This window comes from Camelina sativa, chromosome 9, assembly GCF_030686135.1.
Source record: "Camelina sativa cultivar CO46 ecotype springtype chromosome 9, ASM3068613v1".
Lineage (NCBI taxonomy): Eukaryota > Viridiplantae > Streptophyta > Magnoliopsida > Brassicales > Brassicaceae > Camelina > Camelina sativa.
Window position 1 is genome coordinate 22,679,429 of NC_141888.1, and position 16,286 is coordinate 22,695,714.

The 16,286-nt window shown below is 38.0% G+C and overlaps 2 protein-coding genes and 1 pseudogene across 4 annotated transcripts; 1 reads left to right on the forward strand and 2 right to left on the reverse strand.

Annotated features, from left to right (window-relative positions):
* Positions 1-158: 158 nt before the first annotated feature.
* LOC104711964 (uracil phosphoribosyltransferase, chloroplastic) lies at positions 159-2,867 on the reverse strand. 2 transcript variants are annotated; one of them, XM_087466339.1, is made up of 12 exons: positions 2,786-2,867; positions 2,102-2,212; positions 1,934-2,012; positions 1,658-1,716; positions 1,494-1,571; positions 1,309-1,390; positions 1,166-1,214; positions 1,025-1,086; positions 750-817; positions 592-647; positions 448-495; positions 159-358 (listed from the first exon to the last, which is right to left on the reverse strand). In XM_087466339.1, the coding sequence occupies exons 2-12, from the start codon at positions 2,144-2,146 to the stop codon at positions 304-306; spliced, it is 681 nt and encodes a 226-aa protein (XP_087322465.1). In that variant the 5' UTR covers positions 2,147-2,212; positions 2,786-2,867; the 3' UTR covers positions 159-303. The 2 variants fall into 2 exon arrangements, with proteins under 2 accessions (XP_087322465.1, XP_010427049.1); XM_010428747.3 differs by lacking the exon at positions 2,786-2,867 and adding an exon at positions 2,322-2,545.
* A 1,610-nt stretch (positions 2,868-4,477) lies between these two features.
* Positions 4,478-6,522, reverse strand: LOC147938554 (RNA polymerase sigma factor sigC-like; annotated as a pseudogene). Its single transcript, XR_015566472.1, has 7 exons — positions 6,406-6,522; positions 6,179-6,283; positions 6,025-6,103; positions 5,730-5,899; positions 5,175-5,644; positions 4,841-5,071; positions 4,478-4,633 (listed from the first exon to the last, which is right to left on the reverse strand). The product of XR_015566472.1 is annotated as an RNA polymerase sigma factor sigC-like (transcript).
* A 974-nt stretch (positions 6,523-7,496) lies between these two features.
* LOC104715642 (uncharacterized) lies at positions 7,497-8,846 on the forward strand. Its single transcript, XM_010433034.2, has 2 exons — positions 7,497-8,510; positions 8,592-8,846. Exons 1-2 carry the CDS (start codon positions 7,497-7,499, stop codon positions 8,844-8,846), a joined length of 1,269 nt encoding a protein of 422 aa, XP_010431336.2.
* The last annotated feature ends 7,440 nt before the right edge of the window (positions 8,847-16,286 follow it).

Here is a 16,286-nt window from a genome sequence, read left to right on the forward strand (position 1 = left end):
TACAAACCTAAACAGAAGACTGGTTCGGTTTGGATATTCAGATTGAAAATTGACTTAAAATTGGTTTCAAATGTCTGATTCAGCTGATTGATTTTTCCAGATTTGCTTGCATATTTTTTTTTTCTTTCAAAATGGTTTTTTGTAGACAGTTGATAAAATGACACACAAATAAATCACCATATACTCCCATAGAAAAATTGGTGTTTACATATCGAAACAAAGTAAGAAACCAAATTAGTCTAATGATTTTGACGGTAAAGTTTAAAGAACTCTACACAAGAAGCACCTTCATCAAAAAGCTTATTATTCTGTCCCGAAACTGCGGTCACCAGCGTCTCCAAGCCCAGGTATTATGAACCTATTTCATTGTAAATACACAAGGAAATTAATCTTCATGAAGCTAAAAACCCAATATCGAAAACGTGAACTAGCATATCTCTGACTTACCCATTTTCATTGACTTCTGGATCGATCATTCCAGCATATACATGTAGCCTGAAATATGTTGCAAACAGCAACCAAACAGTTTAGTAAAGAGTTAAAACCAAATGTCAAACAAGTGGAGAGTTGATCTTTTGCTACTGAGATTACCCAGGGAATTTCTCATTAAGCTTCGACAGTGCAGGAGGTGCAGTACACGCACAAATCTGCAATCAAAGAGGTACCGGAAAAAATCAAACTACTTGAGGATATTAGGTAGCCAAGATTTCTGACAAAAAACTGCTTTATATATATATATATATGATTACCACTTTGATTTGCTGAACAGACAAACCACGTTCCTTCAATAGATCCATCGCCGCAATTATGGTACCACCTAACACACAAATAAACAGTGTTTTTTAAGCATAGAGAAAAAAACCAAGCTGTTGCTAAAACCTACACTTCTAGCTATGAAACATTTTGGTATTACCATATTATCATGTACAATTGAACATCAAACCTTAATTACACTTCTAAAATGGAGGAGGCTAAGATGACTAAAACTCATTACATTACAAGAATTGATGTAAGACTTTCTTACCTGTGGCAATCATTGGGTCGACCAAAAATACTCTCGAATTCTTGGGAAATTCATCAGGCAACCTTAAAGAAGATGTATCAAAAGCTGTTAATGTAAAACCCACTTCAGTAAAACTACATAATGCTGCAGAGAAGTCCTTACTTGTTAAGATACACAGACGGCAAAAGTGTTTTCTCATCCCTACTTACTCCTGGCAAATAGGATAAAGCACGAGGACATCACATCATAAGCTACTAGATAAGAAAGTCTTCATGTTTGACATCCTCGAACAAGAAAGTACTTACCTAAATGATACACTTTATTCGCAGGCAAAACTGAGGATGCATGTTCTGCAAGAGCAAGACCAGCTCTCAATATCGGAATAACCTACACAAGAGACACAAAAACCAAGTGTCAGTTGTATGTTTTTACATTTTGAGTTTGAGAAAGAAAGTATAAAGAGAGGAAGAGTTGGAGGAATTAAACGAACCGCAATAGGCTCTCTAGGATCAATGAATTCAACAGAAGCAGGACCCAGTGGAGACATTATTTCTCCAACAACAGTTGGCTTCACAACACACAGACAAAGAAACAAATAAGCAAAAACCAGAGAAAACGAAATCAAGAAAAAGAGATGTGAAACGGTTTACTCACCAGCCACTCTCGTGATGCTTCATACATGAGTAGTCTCCCTAGTTCAGCCATTGCATTCCCTAAGATAATTTTAAAAATAACTCAAGCTTTAAACAGCAAACAGAGCCTTGTATAGTAACAAAGTCATATTCAAACGCAATTGAGCAGATAATATAGTCTAAGAGCTAAAGAATGGTCACTAATTACAAGAATTAGGATCCAACGAATCAGAAATTGAATTCAGTTCTACATGCATTTCTCTACTTGGGGGGTGGGGATAAAATCTTATCTACTCACTGAAGATAGGACAAGGAGTCTGGTCATTTCTCAGAACAGAGATCCAATGTTTGATCAACGGATGTGGTGGCACAAACACCTGAAACCCATAATCAAATCAACATAAACTAAAAAAACTCCAAAAAAATCTAAAACTCAATCCGAGTGTTTTTGTTTTTGTTTGTTTACCAGCATCCTGTTGCTTCCGTTGATGGAACCTTCCGACGCCGCCATTTTAGCTCTGACTCGAATACTCCGCCGGGAAACAGACGAAGAAGAAGAAGAAGCACTGACCAAATTCTATACAACAAAAATTCGACAAAATCAAAAATATTCAGTTTGAATATACAAAAAAGCGTTTCACTCGGAAAGCGAGCTAAGGAATAATAGAATATATTTATATATATACTCGAGCGAGAATCGGGGAGAAATTAAAGGAGAGGAAAGAGGACGAAGGATTAGGGTTTAGGCGGCTGCTGCATTGTTGTTGTCGGGGACTAAAACGCAGCGTATCAGAACCACTCCTGAGGAGTGTGTTGTTAATTGAGTACGCCATTTTCGTCGATGTTCCCAATCTGGTTAGATTGTTTTTACAAAGACGATAGGGCGGGCGAACTTAAACCGGCTCTCAATTAAGTAGTATCGTACCGAAACAATTTTCTATCTTATTCTTACGGCCCATTGGGCTTTTTTATTTATTAAAATACACTAGTAAATGTCTTTTACTCAAGAATTGTAACTCACTAATCTAGCTGTTTCTCAATATATAAAAAAAAAAAACAGATACATAACATAAATGTTTACTATATAATTTGAAACAAATCTATATAAATAATAAAAAAATTTGTAGAAAAAAAAAATGAGAAGCATTACCAGTGTAGTTGAAGCAAATGTGATGTTTTTGAAGAAAAGTGTATTGTTTGATGAGAAAGTATATGAGACAGCTTATTTGTTTATATAGAGGTGTATATTTACAATCTTTTTTTTAGGATTAATAATTAATTCTATACTTTCCTTAATTGTGGAAGTTTTTTTCAAAAAAAGAAAAAAAAATAATCATTTTTCTTTTAGATTTAGTAACTTTGTAAATTCTTTATGATTACATCTTTACAGTATTAATAATTAGCTGTATCTTCTCTTAATTATAGAAGTAAGTTTTTCTTTTAGAATTAGTAATTTATAATTTCTTTATAATATATTTTTTACAGTATTAATAAATTAGCTGCATAATTCTCTTAATTATAGAAGTAAATTTTCTTTTAGAATTATTAATTTTATAGTTTCTTTATATAGAAGTAAATTTTCTTTTAGAATTATTGTGATATTGTATAATTTCCTTATACTAATGGTATTGTATAATCTTAAGAGTTAAGATCAAATTTATATCTACTTTGATAACCAAGTCTTATAACTGATTTTTCTTTTTATTTAAAGAAGGATTTTGTATATATATAATTATATATTATTAATATTTATTAAGAAGATATCAAGATATATACAAAATCTTAAAAACAATAGTATTAAGTAAGATAGAGACCAAATTTTGCAAAAAAAATTTGAACAGGTTTCTATAAGTTTACACCACATATACATAACTTTACACTGTAGTAGAGATCTCCAATGTTATATTATAAACACACATGATTGATTACACAAATTCACACTGTGATAGAAGACATAATGGTTCCAAACTCTGTATATATTTTACTGTTTCAAATAGTATCTGAGGTCTTCCGCGTTGGGTTGGTCCCTGAGTTTAGCCATTGCTCTCCGTTCGATCTTCCGAATCCATTCTTTGCTAACTCTAAGAAGCTTCCCAGTCTCTTCCAGGGACTTGGGCCTGTAGTCTTGAAGACCATAACGTAGAACCATCACTTGCTTCTCTCTTGGCTCTAGCCCTTCTAGAAGATCATGTAAGTCTCTCCTCGCGCTTTGCCTCATCACAGCCTCCTCTGGACTCTCCATCGTCCTGTCCGGAGTAAATTCCTGCATGCACGGGAAAAAAATGTTGAGTGTCAAAATCGAACCAAACTGAGCAGAAAGACCAGCACAAATCTAAACTGAACCAATCTTTATGATAAACCTGATGGTAACAGTATTTTCATTCCATACTAAACTAAACAAATCTTGGTTCTTGATCGATAGACATTTCTCAAAACCAAAGATTGTGCCAACTATACAGTAAAACCGAATCCTTAGTCCTCCACTCCCGACATGAATTGCTAAAAATATCAATAGTTTCAGCACATTTTGGTCCAAAACGACATACCAGGAATTTTGTAGAAAAGCAATCTCCGACTTTTGTTTCGATTGAACCGACCACCTTTAGGCATTGGTTAGCTCCTCGAATCTTCTTCACCGACAGGCCTGTTAGTTTGGAAATCTCCTCATCCGCCGGATATTTTATCCCATGGCTCGTTTTCAAGGTCTTACGAGCCTTTTGGATCTGATTGATAGTTCGGATTATTGATGCCTGCCAATAAAACAGAAACGATAAAGGAAAACAAGTGAGCTATGTTGAAAATGAGACAAAACTTAGATAAAACAAGAAAAAGGGTCAAAAAATCAAAATGCACGCACAGGAATATGGACGCCTCTTGCATGCCGTGACACCATCATGGACATTGATTTTCTTATCCAATACTGCACATATGTTGAAAACTTGTAACCCCTTGTGTGATCAAACCTCTCTGCTCCTTGTAACACCCCCACATACCCTGCCTGCAAAACCCACATATAAGAACCAAGGAACTGGAATCACCAGTTTTAAAACTTTACACTTGCAAAGTTTCATCATTTGTGTACCAAACAGTATAATGAAACCAAATCAGAAGTTTCCTATCTGTTCTTTCTGTAATCATAATCTTAAAGCTAAAAGATAGAACTTGTGTAGGAGTCTTAATATAACTCTAAGGAGAGAAGATGAACCTGAACTAAATCTTCGTGGGCGATTCCCAGTCCACGGTAATTTCTTGCAAGAAAGAGAACCAAAGACCGGGTGCTTTTCAACAGTTCATCTCTACAGTACCAACCGTAATGTAGATTACGCATCAGGAGTTTCTCGTTCATCCCAGCTGCTTCAGCCCAACAACTCAAACTCGCTACCTTACCACTTTCTTCCTCCAACTGCGTTCTGATTCTCTCCATGTCCGCCACTATCTTCAAAAGATACATGAGAGTGTCATAAGAATTTCTTGTTAACTAAAAGAGAACAAAGGAAAAGGTAAAAAAAAAAAAAGTACAGAAATATTTCACACTGAACCTTGACTCCTGTTGACATCTCAGCCTCGTTTCTAGAGATCCTCTCTCTTTTCTTTCTATATTTGGTGGTCTTCTCAATCTAGGGACATCAATAATGTTCCATGTGGTTCTTAACCCGGTTGGCAAAGAACCCTGATCATCACCATTCTCACTTCTAGCTATCTTTTTCAATTTCCTTCTGGATGATACAAAGACATGCTGCTGATTCGGTGCTGTACCCACCAACTCATTTGTGTCAGATAAGCATGAGGTTACTGAAGAACAACGAGACCTAGATAGACAGGTTTTGAAAAACTCAGCAGCGCCCAACTTGCCCATTTGCAACATAATATCTCTTTCAATTCTTAAAGAGTCCAAGGCAAGAAAAGTTTCCTCTAGTGCTAAAAGGTTCTTTGCTAGTAAATTGTATTGCAACATGCTACGAGAAGTATATGATTTTTCTGCAGAAGACATTTGTTCTCCAATATTTTCCTGAAAAAAATGAATACCACCACTAAGGAAAAAGAGAGCATGAAAATTGTGTTCATCTGCAGTGAAACTTTCAATACACACACACCTTAGAATCTTGGAGTTCAACATAGAGATTACTTGATCTTGTGTAAGGAGTTGCAGATGCGCAGGCACATGCTCTAAAAGGATCTTTCTGAGTATAAATTCTGCTTTCCTCTTTGAGTGAGGATAGAAACGACCATCTCGTTGGAACCACAGAAGTCATTGGAATTCTAACTGAAGCGGATCAAGTAACAGAGAGTAATCAAAATCACAGAGAGAAACATTTGCAAAATCGATGACAAGAGGGAGCCTAATCATACTAGAATCTCTCGAAATTGGGAGAGTAAGTAAGTACTCACCAAAAATAGGGAAAGAAGTTTGCTCACATCTTAAGAGGGAGAGCCAATGTTTAGTCAAAGGATGTGGCGGTACGAAGACCTGGATTGGATCCAAATCAGAACTCAGAACATGTTTGAATGAAAGGGAAAGAGAAGAAGATAGTGTTAAAGTTACCAGCATAGTATTGGTCGATGCCATAGTCGATCGGACCAAGATACGTGGCCGAGAAGAAGAAGAGGAAGACGAAGAAGATGATGAAGAAGAAGAAGAACCAACAATCTACAGATATAATCAGAAATCCAAAATAAAAGAACAATTAGCTCGAGAGAGTGGGCACACGCGCGTCTGTTTGTACAGATGATGTATGAGTGTACATGTAGAGAGAGAGAGAGAGAACACACCTGTTTGGGAATGGGGAAAGAATTGAAGGACGCCATTGATTGACGCAGTGAACGAACGAGCGAGCGAGGAAGGAGATATAGTGTTGTGTGTAATTGTATGGTTGTAGTAGACCACACTTTTTTTTTTCTTTTTTTCTTTTTTTTTTTTTCTTTTTTCACTGTTATAAATTTGTATGCCAAACTATATTGACCAGACAATTTACAGAAATAAAATGTATATATATATATATATATTCAAATTTAGATTTACAGAAATTTTAAATTTAATATTTTAATCAATTTAAAGGAATGAAATATTGAAATGTATATTTTCCTATTAAGTTTCTTTTATTAAAAAAAAAAAGAAAAGAAAAATAATCTACAATCACAAAATTAAAGTCAGAATTTGGACGAACCGGAAAAGTTCAAACCAGACTGAACCGTCGAATGTCTAGACCAAGATTATGCGTGGTAACTAAACGGAGTAATGAAACATGTGGTGAACATGATGAATCCATTGCTGGTCATGATTACAGCACAATTTGGAAATTGTTTACATAATAACATTTGTATAGAAACAGACTTTTAACTGTTTTCAATATTCTTGTAGTTTGTTATTAGTACTTGCTAGTATTATTTTGACGACAACATATAATACAAATTACTTTCGTGTCATGTATTAGGGGGATCGACGTACTATTTCCCCCTCGGAACTATTTTATTTTGTCAGATCCCCATCAATCTTTGATCTCGTACCAGTTTTCCTTCGAACTTATATTCTCCGTTTATTTCCCCCCGAATCCATACTTCTACGCCTATTTCCCCACCGAACTACGAAACCTCGCATAATTTCTCCATCATATTGGTTATAATGGTTTACTGTTTTGTTTAACCAACTGCTGAACCGTAATAACCAAATTAAATCAAACTAAACCAAATTAAACCAAATTAAACCGGTTTACAACCCATTTACAACCCGATTAAACTATCTAAACCTAAGAAAAACAAAAAAAAACACGAAATCCCCAAATCGATTTTGCCCCTTTCTCTCGACGAACCCTAAATTCGCGAAATCACGAAATCGATTTTGCCCCTTTCTCTCGGCGGTTGCGATGGCGATGGTCCCGGTAATTCCCGTTCCTAATCCGCTTCCTGGAGTAGATTTCGACGCAGAAGCTGAGGATCGCGATGAGTTTCATATCAACAAGTTGGCGACAGATTTTACGGAAGCCGAGGAATCGATTCGTCATAACGTGTACCCAGAAAGCGACGATGAGGATGAGGAACGTGTTCCTAGTGGTGGTGCGAGTAGGGGGACTCCCATAGTTCATGGTGATGGTACAATGTACAAAGGGCAAAGCTTCTACAATGGAATCGCTTTTAAGGAGTGTGTTCTCGACTACGCACTTGTATCCGATAGAGATAGAATCAGTTTTAAGTGTGTTGGTGCTAAGGGGAAATGTATGTGGAAAGTTTATGCGGCATGTTTGCACAATGAGTCGATGTGGAGGATTACATTGTACACGAACAAGCATATTTGTGTACCTAATGGAGAGTGTGAAATGTTTAAAGTGCCAGTGATAGCTAGGTTGTTTCTAGATAAGATAAGAGAAGAACCGGAATATTACATGCCTTTGAAGATGGAGCAGACTATAATGGAGAAGTGGAAGATATCAGTTACTAGAGGTCAATGTCAAGCTGCTAGGAGAAAGGCATTGGCATGGATAGAGCTTGAATATGACATTCAATTTGAGCGACTCAGAGACTATGGGGCCGAGATATTGGAAGCAAATAAAGGTTCTATTGTAGAGGTAGAGACGGTGAAGAACGAGGCTGGACAGGATGTGTTTAAGCGATTCTATGTATGCTTTGATGCTCTTAGGAGAACATGGAAAAAATCTTGCAGACCACTAATAGGAGTTGATGGTTGTTTCTTGAAAGAAAAGATCAAGGGACAATTGCTGGTTGCTTTAGGAAGGGATGCTGACAATGCTATCTACCCAATGGCTTGGTGTGTTGTTCAAGTTGAGAACACAGATAATTGGTCATGGTTTGTGAATAGGCTGAAGATCGACTTGGAGTTAGGTGATGGGGATGGTTACATTATGGTGTCTGATCGACAAAAGGTTAGAATTTGATTTGATATGTTTTATATTTTTGACAAAGGTTGCATCGACACCATGTTAATCATGTTTTATTTGTTTCAGGGTTTGATTAAAGCTGTTGAGTTAGAGTTACCAAAGATTGAGCATCGAAAATGTGTTAGGCACATTTATGGTAATCTAAAGAAGAGGCATCCATATAAGAAGCGGCTGAAGAAACTCCTTTGGGATCTAGCTTGGTGCTACAATAGTAAAGACTATGAAGAGGCATTGGAGAGGATCCATGCATACGATAGTAAAGTTGTTTACTCACACCGAAGGTATCGTCGATTTGGGTTATGGTCGGATTTGGAAGTTTAGGCCACAATTGCTTCTCCACACCAACATCTCTTAGGTACACCAACAACTCTTCCTCTTTCGCGAACATTTGTCGAACAGCTTGAAGATCCAGAGATATTGCTCATGATTTTGAGAGAAATATAGAGAGATTTCTTATTCAATTTTGATTTTTAGGGTTCTTAGTTTCAATTTGGGGATTTTCGTTTTAAAATAGAAGAAGCAGAAGTCGGGTCGGGTTGTATATTTTACCCGGGTTCTAAATTGGTTTCACACCGGTTTAACATGGGTTTCTATCGGGTTTTGTACCAAAACCGTGTAATCGTGGTTCGGTGGGGAAATAGGCGTAGAAGTATGGATTCGGGGGGAAATAAACGGAGAATATAAGTTCGAAGGAAAACTGGTACGAGATCAAAGATTGATGGGGATCTGGCAAGATAAGATAGTTCCGAGGGGGAAATAGTACGTCGGTCCGTATTAGGGATACAATATCCCACATTGGAAGTTGAGTAGGATCTTAAGTGTCCGGTTCGCACATACTCAACCCAATCCACAATCGGCCCAGCCCAATAGTTGACCCGCTGATTCATGCCCGAACATACCTAGATTGATGCCAAAAGAAGCCATCATCTCGAGGGGGCGTATTAGGGATACAATATCCCACATTGGAAGTTGAGTAGGATCTCTGTTATCTCTGATCTCTGCTCTGTTCCAGCTCCATTTGTTTTTCTCATCAAAAACAACATCTCTGCTGACTACAATTCTTCTAGTTGTCGGGTTGTACAGTCGATATGCCTTGGATCCAGGTTCGATACCAAGGTGAACTAACGACTGCGAACGGTCATCCAACTTCTTAAGACCTGCAGTATCAGCCTTAGCATAAGCTATACACCCAAACACTCTCAGGTGATCAATGTTTGGCTTTCTCTCTCGCAAACATTCATACGGAGTAATGTTGTTTAATGCCTTAGTAGGTATCCTGTTGATCACATACGTACTGTGACGAACCCCTTCTCCCCACAAGTAGTTTGGAACCTCCATGGCTTTGAGAATGCTCCTTGTCATCTCCATGAGAGTCCTATTTCTCCTCTCCACTACGCCATTCTGCTGTGGAGTATACGGAGCTGTCAGATGTCTTCTTATCCCAGCTGATTCACAGAAGACATTGAACTCGTTTGAAGTGAATTCACCACCTCTGTCTGTTCTAAGAGTAATGATTCCTTTTCCAAGTTCCTTCTCCACACTACTCTTGAACGCCTTAAAGCTCCCAAATGCATCACTTTTCTCTTTTATCAAGACAGACCACATATATCTTGAAAAATCATCCACAATAACAAATATATATCTGTTATGTGCTAAGGTTGCAGGTGTTATAGGCCCGCATAGATCAGCATGAAGAAGCTCTAATGGCTTAGAAGCTCGATACAGTGTGGCTTTTGGGAACGACTGCCGTGTTTGCTTCCCAACAAGACACGATTCGCACAACTTCTTCTCTTCTTTAATCTCTGACAAGCCATGAACCATCTTCTGTGTTGACATAGCTTTCAAAGCTTTAAAATTAATGTGGCCAAGCCTAGCATGCCACTTCCAAGTTTCATCCTCTATACGAGAATGTAAACAAACTGGTCTTCCTACCTTAAAACTGATTCTATACAGTCTATTAGTTGATCTCAGAACTCTCACCAACAGTCTGTTGTTTGGATCGTGAACAGTCAACCAATTCTCTCTCATTCGCACATCACAGCCAACTTCTGTAGCCTGTCCTAGGCTCAAGATATTGCTCCTGAGGTCAGGAATGTAGTAAATATCATTCACTAGAACCTGTTCCTCTCCCTTACTCTGAAAAATTATTGATCCTTTACCTCTTATTTCTACACAAGAACCATCTCCAAATTTTACCTTACCTCCAATGTTCTCATTGAGCTCTGCAAAATAATTCTTATGTCCTGTCATATGGTTACTAGCTCCATTGTCTAGATACCACATCCCATCCTCCTTGGTGTAGTTTTTCGGAATAACCCTTTCTTCATTCAAGTAGACAATCTCGTGTAAAAACAAAGCTTTGTCAGCTTCCTCTGTTTCTACAGTCTCAATTTTGTTAGCTTCTTGATTTCTCTGAACCTTCTCCGGACATTGCGAGGCATAATGACCCGGTTTGTCATAATAGAAACAGATAATAGTCTTCTCCTTCTTGTCTTGTGTTTTGTTTTGTTCAGTATTAGATCGGTCCTGTGTGTTGTATTGATTGTTGTACTGCGAGTTATTTCTTCCTCTGCCTCTTCCTCGGTAACCTCTTCCTCCATAGCCTCTCCCTCTACCACGTCCTCTGCCTCGAAAACTATTATTACCACTGCTATAGCTTGTCTGATACTGATCTGAATTAGAGAACATCAGTTTCGTTTGAATTTCTTCAGGTAGTCCTTCTCCTGCAATTCTTTCTTCAAACGCTTTTAATCTTCCTACTATATCTTCGAAGCTTGTGGTGTTAAGGTTGAGAACTTGTTCAAGTGAGGCTACCATATGAATAAACTTGCTTCTAGGTAGGTTATTCAAGAACTTTTTCACAAGTCTTGGTTCTTCAATGACCTCACCAAGTGCTCCTGCCTTGGTTGCGATCTCTGACAATTTTCCAGCAAAAACATCGACCTTCTCACCCTCTGTCATTCGTATCTTCTCAAATTCTGACATGAGTGTCTGCAAACGAGCCTCCTTGACACGTTCAGCTCCAAGATTCCTAGACTGGATTGAGTTCCATATCGCTTTAGGTGTACTCAAGTTACCAACCTGCATGGTAAGTGATTCTGGAATCGACTGAAACAACAAAGCAGTAGCTATGTCGTTCTTCTCTTGATCATCCGATCCTGGTTCTATTGTCTCCCACACTTTCTGAATACGCAACATGATCCTCATCCTCATGGACCATACTGTGTAATTCGTGGAGGTCAGAAGGGGACACTGCAGAGAGATTCCTTTCTCTAGCTCCTTTGGTCGTGATGATTCAATTATTTCTCCCATAGTTGTGGTTCAATTTTAACGGCTTCTTTTATCGAATCACAACTTGTTTGAATCAAACCTAGATGCTCTGATACCAAATATAAGATATGAAAGACTTTGTAGAATTATAAGAAAACCATTCTTATTTCATTGCTTAGAAAATCTCCTCTCAAAACTAAACAATGTTTTTCTCTCTTCCTTATATCTTGATCACAACTTGATCACAACTTGATCAATGATATATATAGAGTTTTATTTCCTAACTCTATTTGGACTAAACTAACTCCTAATCCTTTAAGGAATTGTCCTAAGCTTCTTTTGTTGTCCTTATCTTCCTTGGTAAGGATGTCTTGGTCTTTAAGTCTTTGAAGTTTATCCAACATTTTCCCCCTTAAACTTCAAATCTTCTTTCTTCACTTCATGAACTCCTATCAAGCTTCTCATTTCTGCAAATTTTACTCTAGCCAGTGCCTTGGTGAGGATGTCAGCCTTTTGTTCCACCCCTGGTACATGTTCCACACGGATGAGCTCCCTCTCAATGCATTCTCTGATAAAGTAGTACCTTTTATGTATGTGTTTGCTCTTCCCATGGAACACTGGATTCTTTGCAAGTGCAATTGCAGACTTGTTGTCAACATACAACATGATTTGTGCTTCCTTCTTCCCTGTAACCTCGCTTAGTAAATCCTGCAGCCACAAAGCTTGTTTAGCTCCTTCTGTTACTGCCATAAACTCAGCCTCACATGAAGACATAGCAACCGTGTCTTGCTTCCTTGTACACCATGTGATCGGAGTTTCACCAAAGAGAAATAAATGCCCTGTAGTACTTCTCCCATCGTCTTGATCAATGTTGTGGCTGCTGTCGCTAAAGCCAACAATTTCCTTTAGACCTCCTCGTTTATACTTAAGACCATAAGACGATGTACCTTTGAGATATCTCAGAATCTGCTTGATAATTTCTCCATGAGGCTTCCTTGGACTCTGCATATATCTGCTCACAACACTCACTGCAAAAGACAAATCAGGTCGAGTGTGCAACAGATATCTTAAACAACCAACATTTCTTCTAAACAGAGTGGGATCTATCTCTGCTTCATCAAGAGATTTTGAGACCTGTAGTCCAAACTCCATTGGGATTACAGTCGAATTACAGCTTTGTAGTCCAGCTTCTCTCAGGATCCTTAGTGCGTAACCTTCTTTTTTAATGGTGATACCGTCACCTCCTTGATGCACTTCTATTCCGAGATAATACGTGAGTTTACCAAGATCAGACATATCAAACTTTGATGACATCCCTGTCTTAAACTCCTTAATCGATCTGAGATTGTTTCCCGTGATGAACAGGTCATCAACATACACGGCAACAATCAATAGATTTTTTTCCTTTTCCTTTCGATACACTGCAGTCTCTTTCAAACACCTCTTGAAACCCAATTCTTTCAGAATTTGATCCAACTTAGTATTCCAGGCTCGGGGAGCTTGCCTAAGACCGTATAGAGCTTTTGACAGCTTGTAAACTCTATGTTCTTCCCCCTTGATCTCAAAACCTTCCGGTTGATCCACAAAAACATCCTCCTTCAGCTCACCGTGCAAGAAAGCTGTCTTTACATCTAAATGATGAATTTCCCATCCTTCTGATGCAGCTATTCCTATCAACATCCTTATAGTCTCCATACGAGCTACAGGAGCAAAGGCTTCTTCGAAATCAACTCCACTCTCCTGCATGTAGCCTTTAGCAACAAGCCTAGCCTTGTGTTTGTTTATTGTACCGTCTGCATTCCTTTTGATCTTAAAAACCCATTTGAGACCAATCACCTTCACACCTTGTGGTCTATCAACAAGTAACCAGGTCTTGTTCTTGTTGATTGAGTCAATCTCATCCTTGCAAGCTAATCTCCAGACTTGCATTCCTTTAGCTTCCGCATAAAAACGTGGCTCATCATTTATCATTAAAAGCATTATCTCACTTTCAATTTCTGCAAGTAAAACATAATCCTCAAACCGTTTTGGTTTCTTAACCTGTCGTTCTGATCTTCTTAAAGTTGTTTGTTGGTTCTCTTGAGTAACAATGGCCTCATCTTCAACTCTGTTTTCAATTCTTTCTTCTCGAGTTAAATCATCCTCTGATTCTGCTCTGTTTTCATCATTTTGATCTCGTTCTGCAGAGTTCGTTGATATCGGTCCTTTTCCAGTATCCTCTATGTTTCCCCATTGCATAAGAAACATCCCCGGTTCTCTGTTATCTCTGATCTCTGCTCTGTTCCAGCTCCATTTGTTTTTCTCATCAAAAACAACATCTCTGCTGACTACAATTCTTCTAGTTGTCGGGTTGTACAGTCGATATGCCTTGGATCCAGGTTCGATACCAAGGTGAACTAACGACTGCGAACGGTCATCCAACTTCTTAAGACCTGCAGTATCAGCCTTAGCATAAGCTATACACCCAAACACTCTCAGGTGATCAATGTTTGGCTTTCTCTCTCGCAAACATTCATACGGAGTAATGTTGTTTAATGCCTTAGTAGGTATCATGTTAATCACATACGTACTGTGACGAACCCCTTCTCCCCACAAGTAGTTTGGAACCTCCATGGCTTTGAGAATGCTCCTTGTCATCTCCATGAGAGTCCTATTTCTCCTCTCCACTACGCCATTCTGCTGTGGAGTATACGGAGCTGTCAGATGTCTTCTTATCCCAGCTGATTCACAGAAGATATTGAACTCGTTTGAAGTGAATTCACCACCTCTGTCTGTTCTAAGAGTAATGATTTCTTTTCCAAGTTCCTTCTCCACACTACTCTTGAACGCCTTAAAGCTCCCAAATGCATCACTTTTCTCTTTTATCAAGACAGACCACATATATCTTGAAAAATCATCCACAATAACAAATATATATCTGTTATGTGCTAAGGTTGCAGGTGTTATAGGCCCGCATAGATCAGCATGAAGAAGCTCTAATGGCTTAGAAGCTCGATACAGTGTGGCTTTTGGGAACGACTGCCGTGTTTGCTTCCCAACAAGACACGATTCGCACAGCTTCTTCTCTTCTTTAATCTCTGACAAGCCATGAACCATCTTCTGTGTTGACATAGCTTTCAAAGCTTTAAAATTAATGTGGCCAAGCCTAGCATGCCACTTCCAAGTTTCATCCTCTATACGAGAATGTAAACAAACTGGTCTTCCTACCTTAAAACTGATTCTATACAGTCTATTAGTTGATCTCAGAACTCTCACCAACAGTCTGTTGTTTGGATCGTGAACAGTCAACCAATTCTCTCTCATTCGCACATCACAGCCAACTTCTGTAGCCTGTCCTAGGCTCAAGATATTGCTCCTGAGGTCAGGAATGTAGTAAATATCATTCACTAGAACCTGTTCCTCTCCCTTACTCTGAAAAATTATTGATCCTTTACCTCTTATTTCTACACAAGAACCATCTCCAAATTTTACCTTACCTCCAATGTTCTCATTGAGCTCTGCAAAATAATTCTTATGTCCTGTCATATGGTTACTAGCTCCATTGTCTAGATACCACATCCCATCCTCCTAGGTGTAGTTTTTCGGAATAACCCTTTCTTCATTCAAGTAGACAATCTCGTGTAAAAACAAAGCTTTGTTTTTATCTCTCTTCCTTATATCTTGATCACAACTTGATCAATGATATATATAGAGTTTTATTTCCTAACTCTATTTGGACTAAACTAACTCTTAATCCTTTAAGGAATTGTCCTAAGCTTCTTTTGTTGTCCTTATCTTCCTTGGTAAAGATGTCTTGGTCTTTTAAGTCTTTGAAGTTTATCCAACAGTCTATGGGTCACGACTGTTTCTTCATGTTATTATCCTAGAAGTTTAGAACATACAAATGCATGTAAACGTAAAACAAACAAACAAAAAAATGTAAATTACTTGGTCTCTCTAGACTCTCTACTATATTATTAAAAAGGGTATAAAAAAAAACCTTACAAAAATTATATCTGTAATTATGAAAAAGATAAGCCATGAACGATGTTGTCGTACAAATCTACCAGAAGATCAACAAAGAAGAAAAGTGAAAGATCAAAAAAGAGGATTTATATATTGACTAGCATCCAGCATGTCCTCCCTCGCAAGCAGCGCAACCGGTATCATCATCCTTTTCGCGATTAGGTTTAGTGCTGATGCAGCAACACACGAGAGCCACCAGCAAGATGAATCCCCAAACAAATGCAAATGATTGTGCCACCTTCAAGAATTTCTCCATTTTTCTTTTGTGTTCCTGCAATATATATTCCCCTGCTTGTCATTAATTATCACAGCTCTAAAAAACCTCCCAAAAGCGTTGAAGATTTCATTTTTATTTCGGCAAAAAGTTAAAGATTAATGGAACATCGTAGAGATTTGCGTATCCACAATGATGTGTTTTTATTTATAGAGAAAGAGGAATCGAGACCAACATGTTCGAAGAGTATAAATGACCTGTGATTCTTTATA

Coding starts and splice junctions, on each gene's coding strand:
- LOC104711964 (XM_010428747.3), bottom strand. CDS start 2,468: ATGGCGTACTCAATTAACAACACACTCCTCAGGAGTGGTTCTGATACG. Junction 1,717..1,933: donor GACTCCTTGTCCTATCTTCA/GTGAGTAGATAA, acceptor AAATTATCTTAG/GGAATGCAATGGCTGAACTA. Junction 359..447: donor CCAGAAGTCAATGAAAATGG/GTAAGTCAGAGA, acceptor ACAATGAAATAG/GTTCATAATACCTGGGCTTG.
- LOC104715642 (XM_010433034.2), top strand. CDS start 7,497: ATGGCGATGGTCCCGGTAATTCCCGTTCCTAATCCGCTTCCTGGAGTA. Junction 8,511..8,591: donor TGGTGTCTGATCGACAAAAG/GTTAGAATTTGA, acceptor TATTTGTTTCAG/GGTTTGATTAAAGCTGTTGA.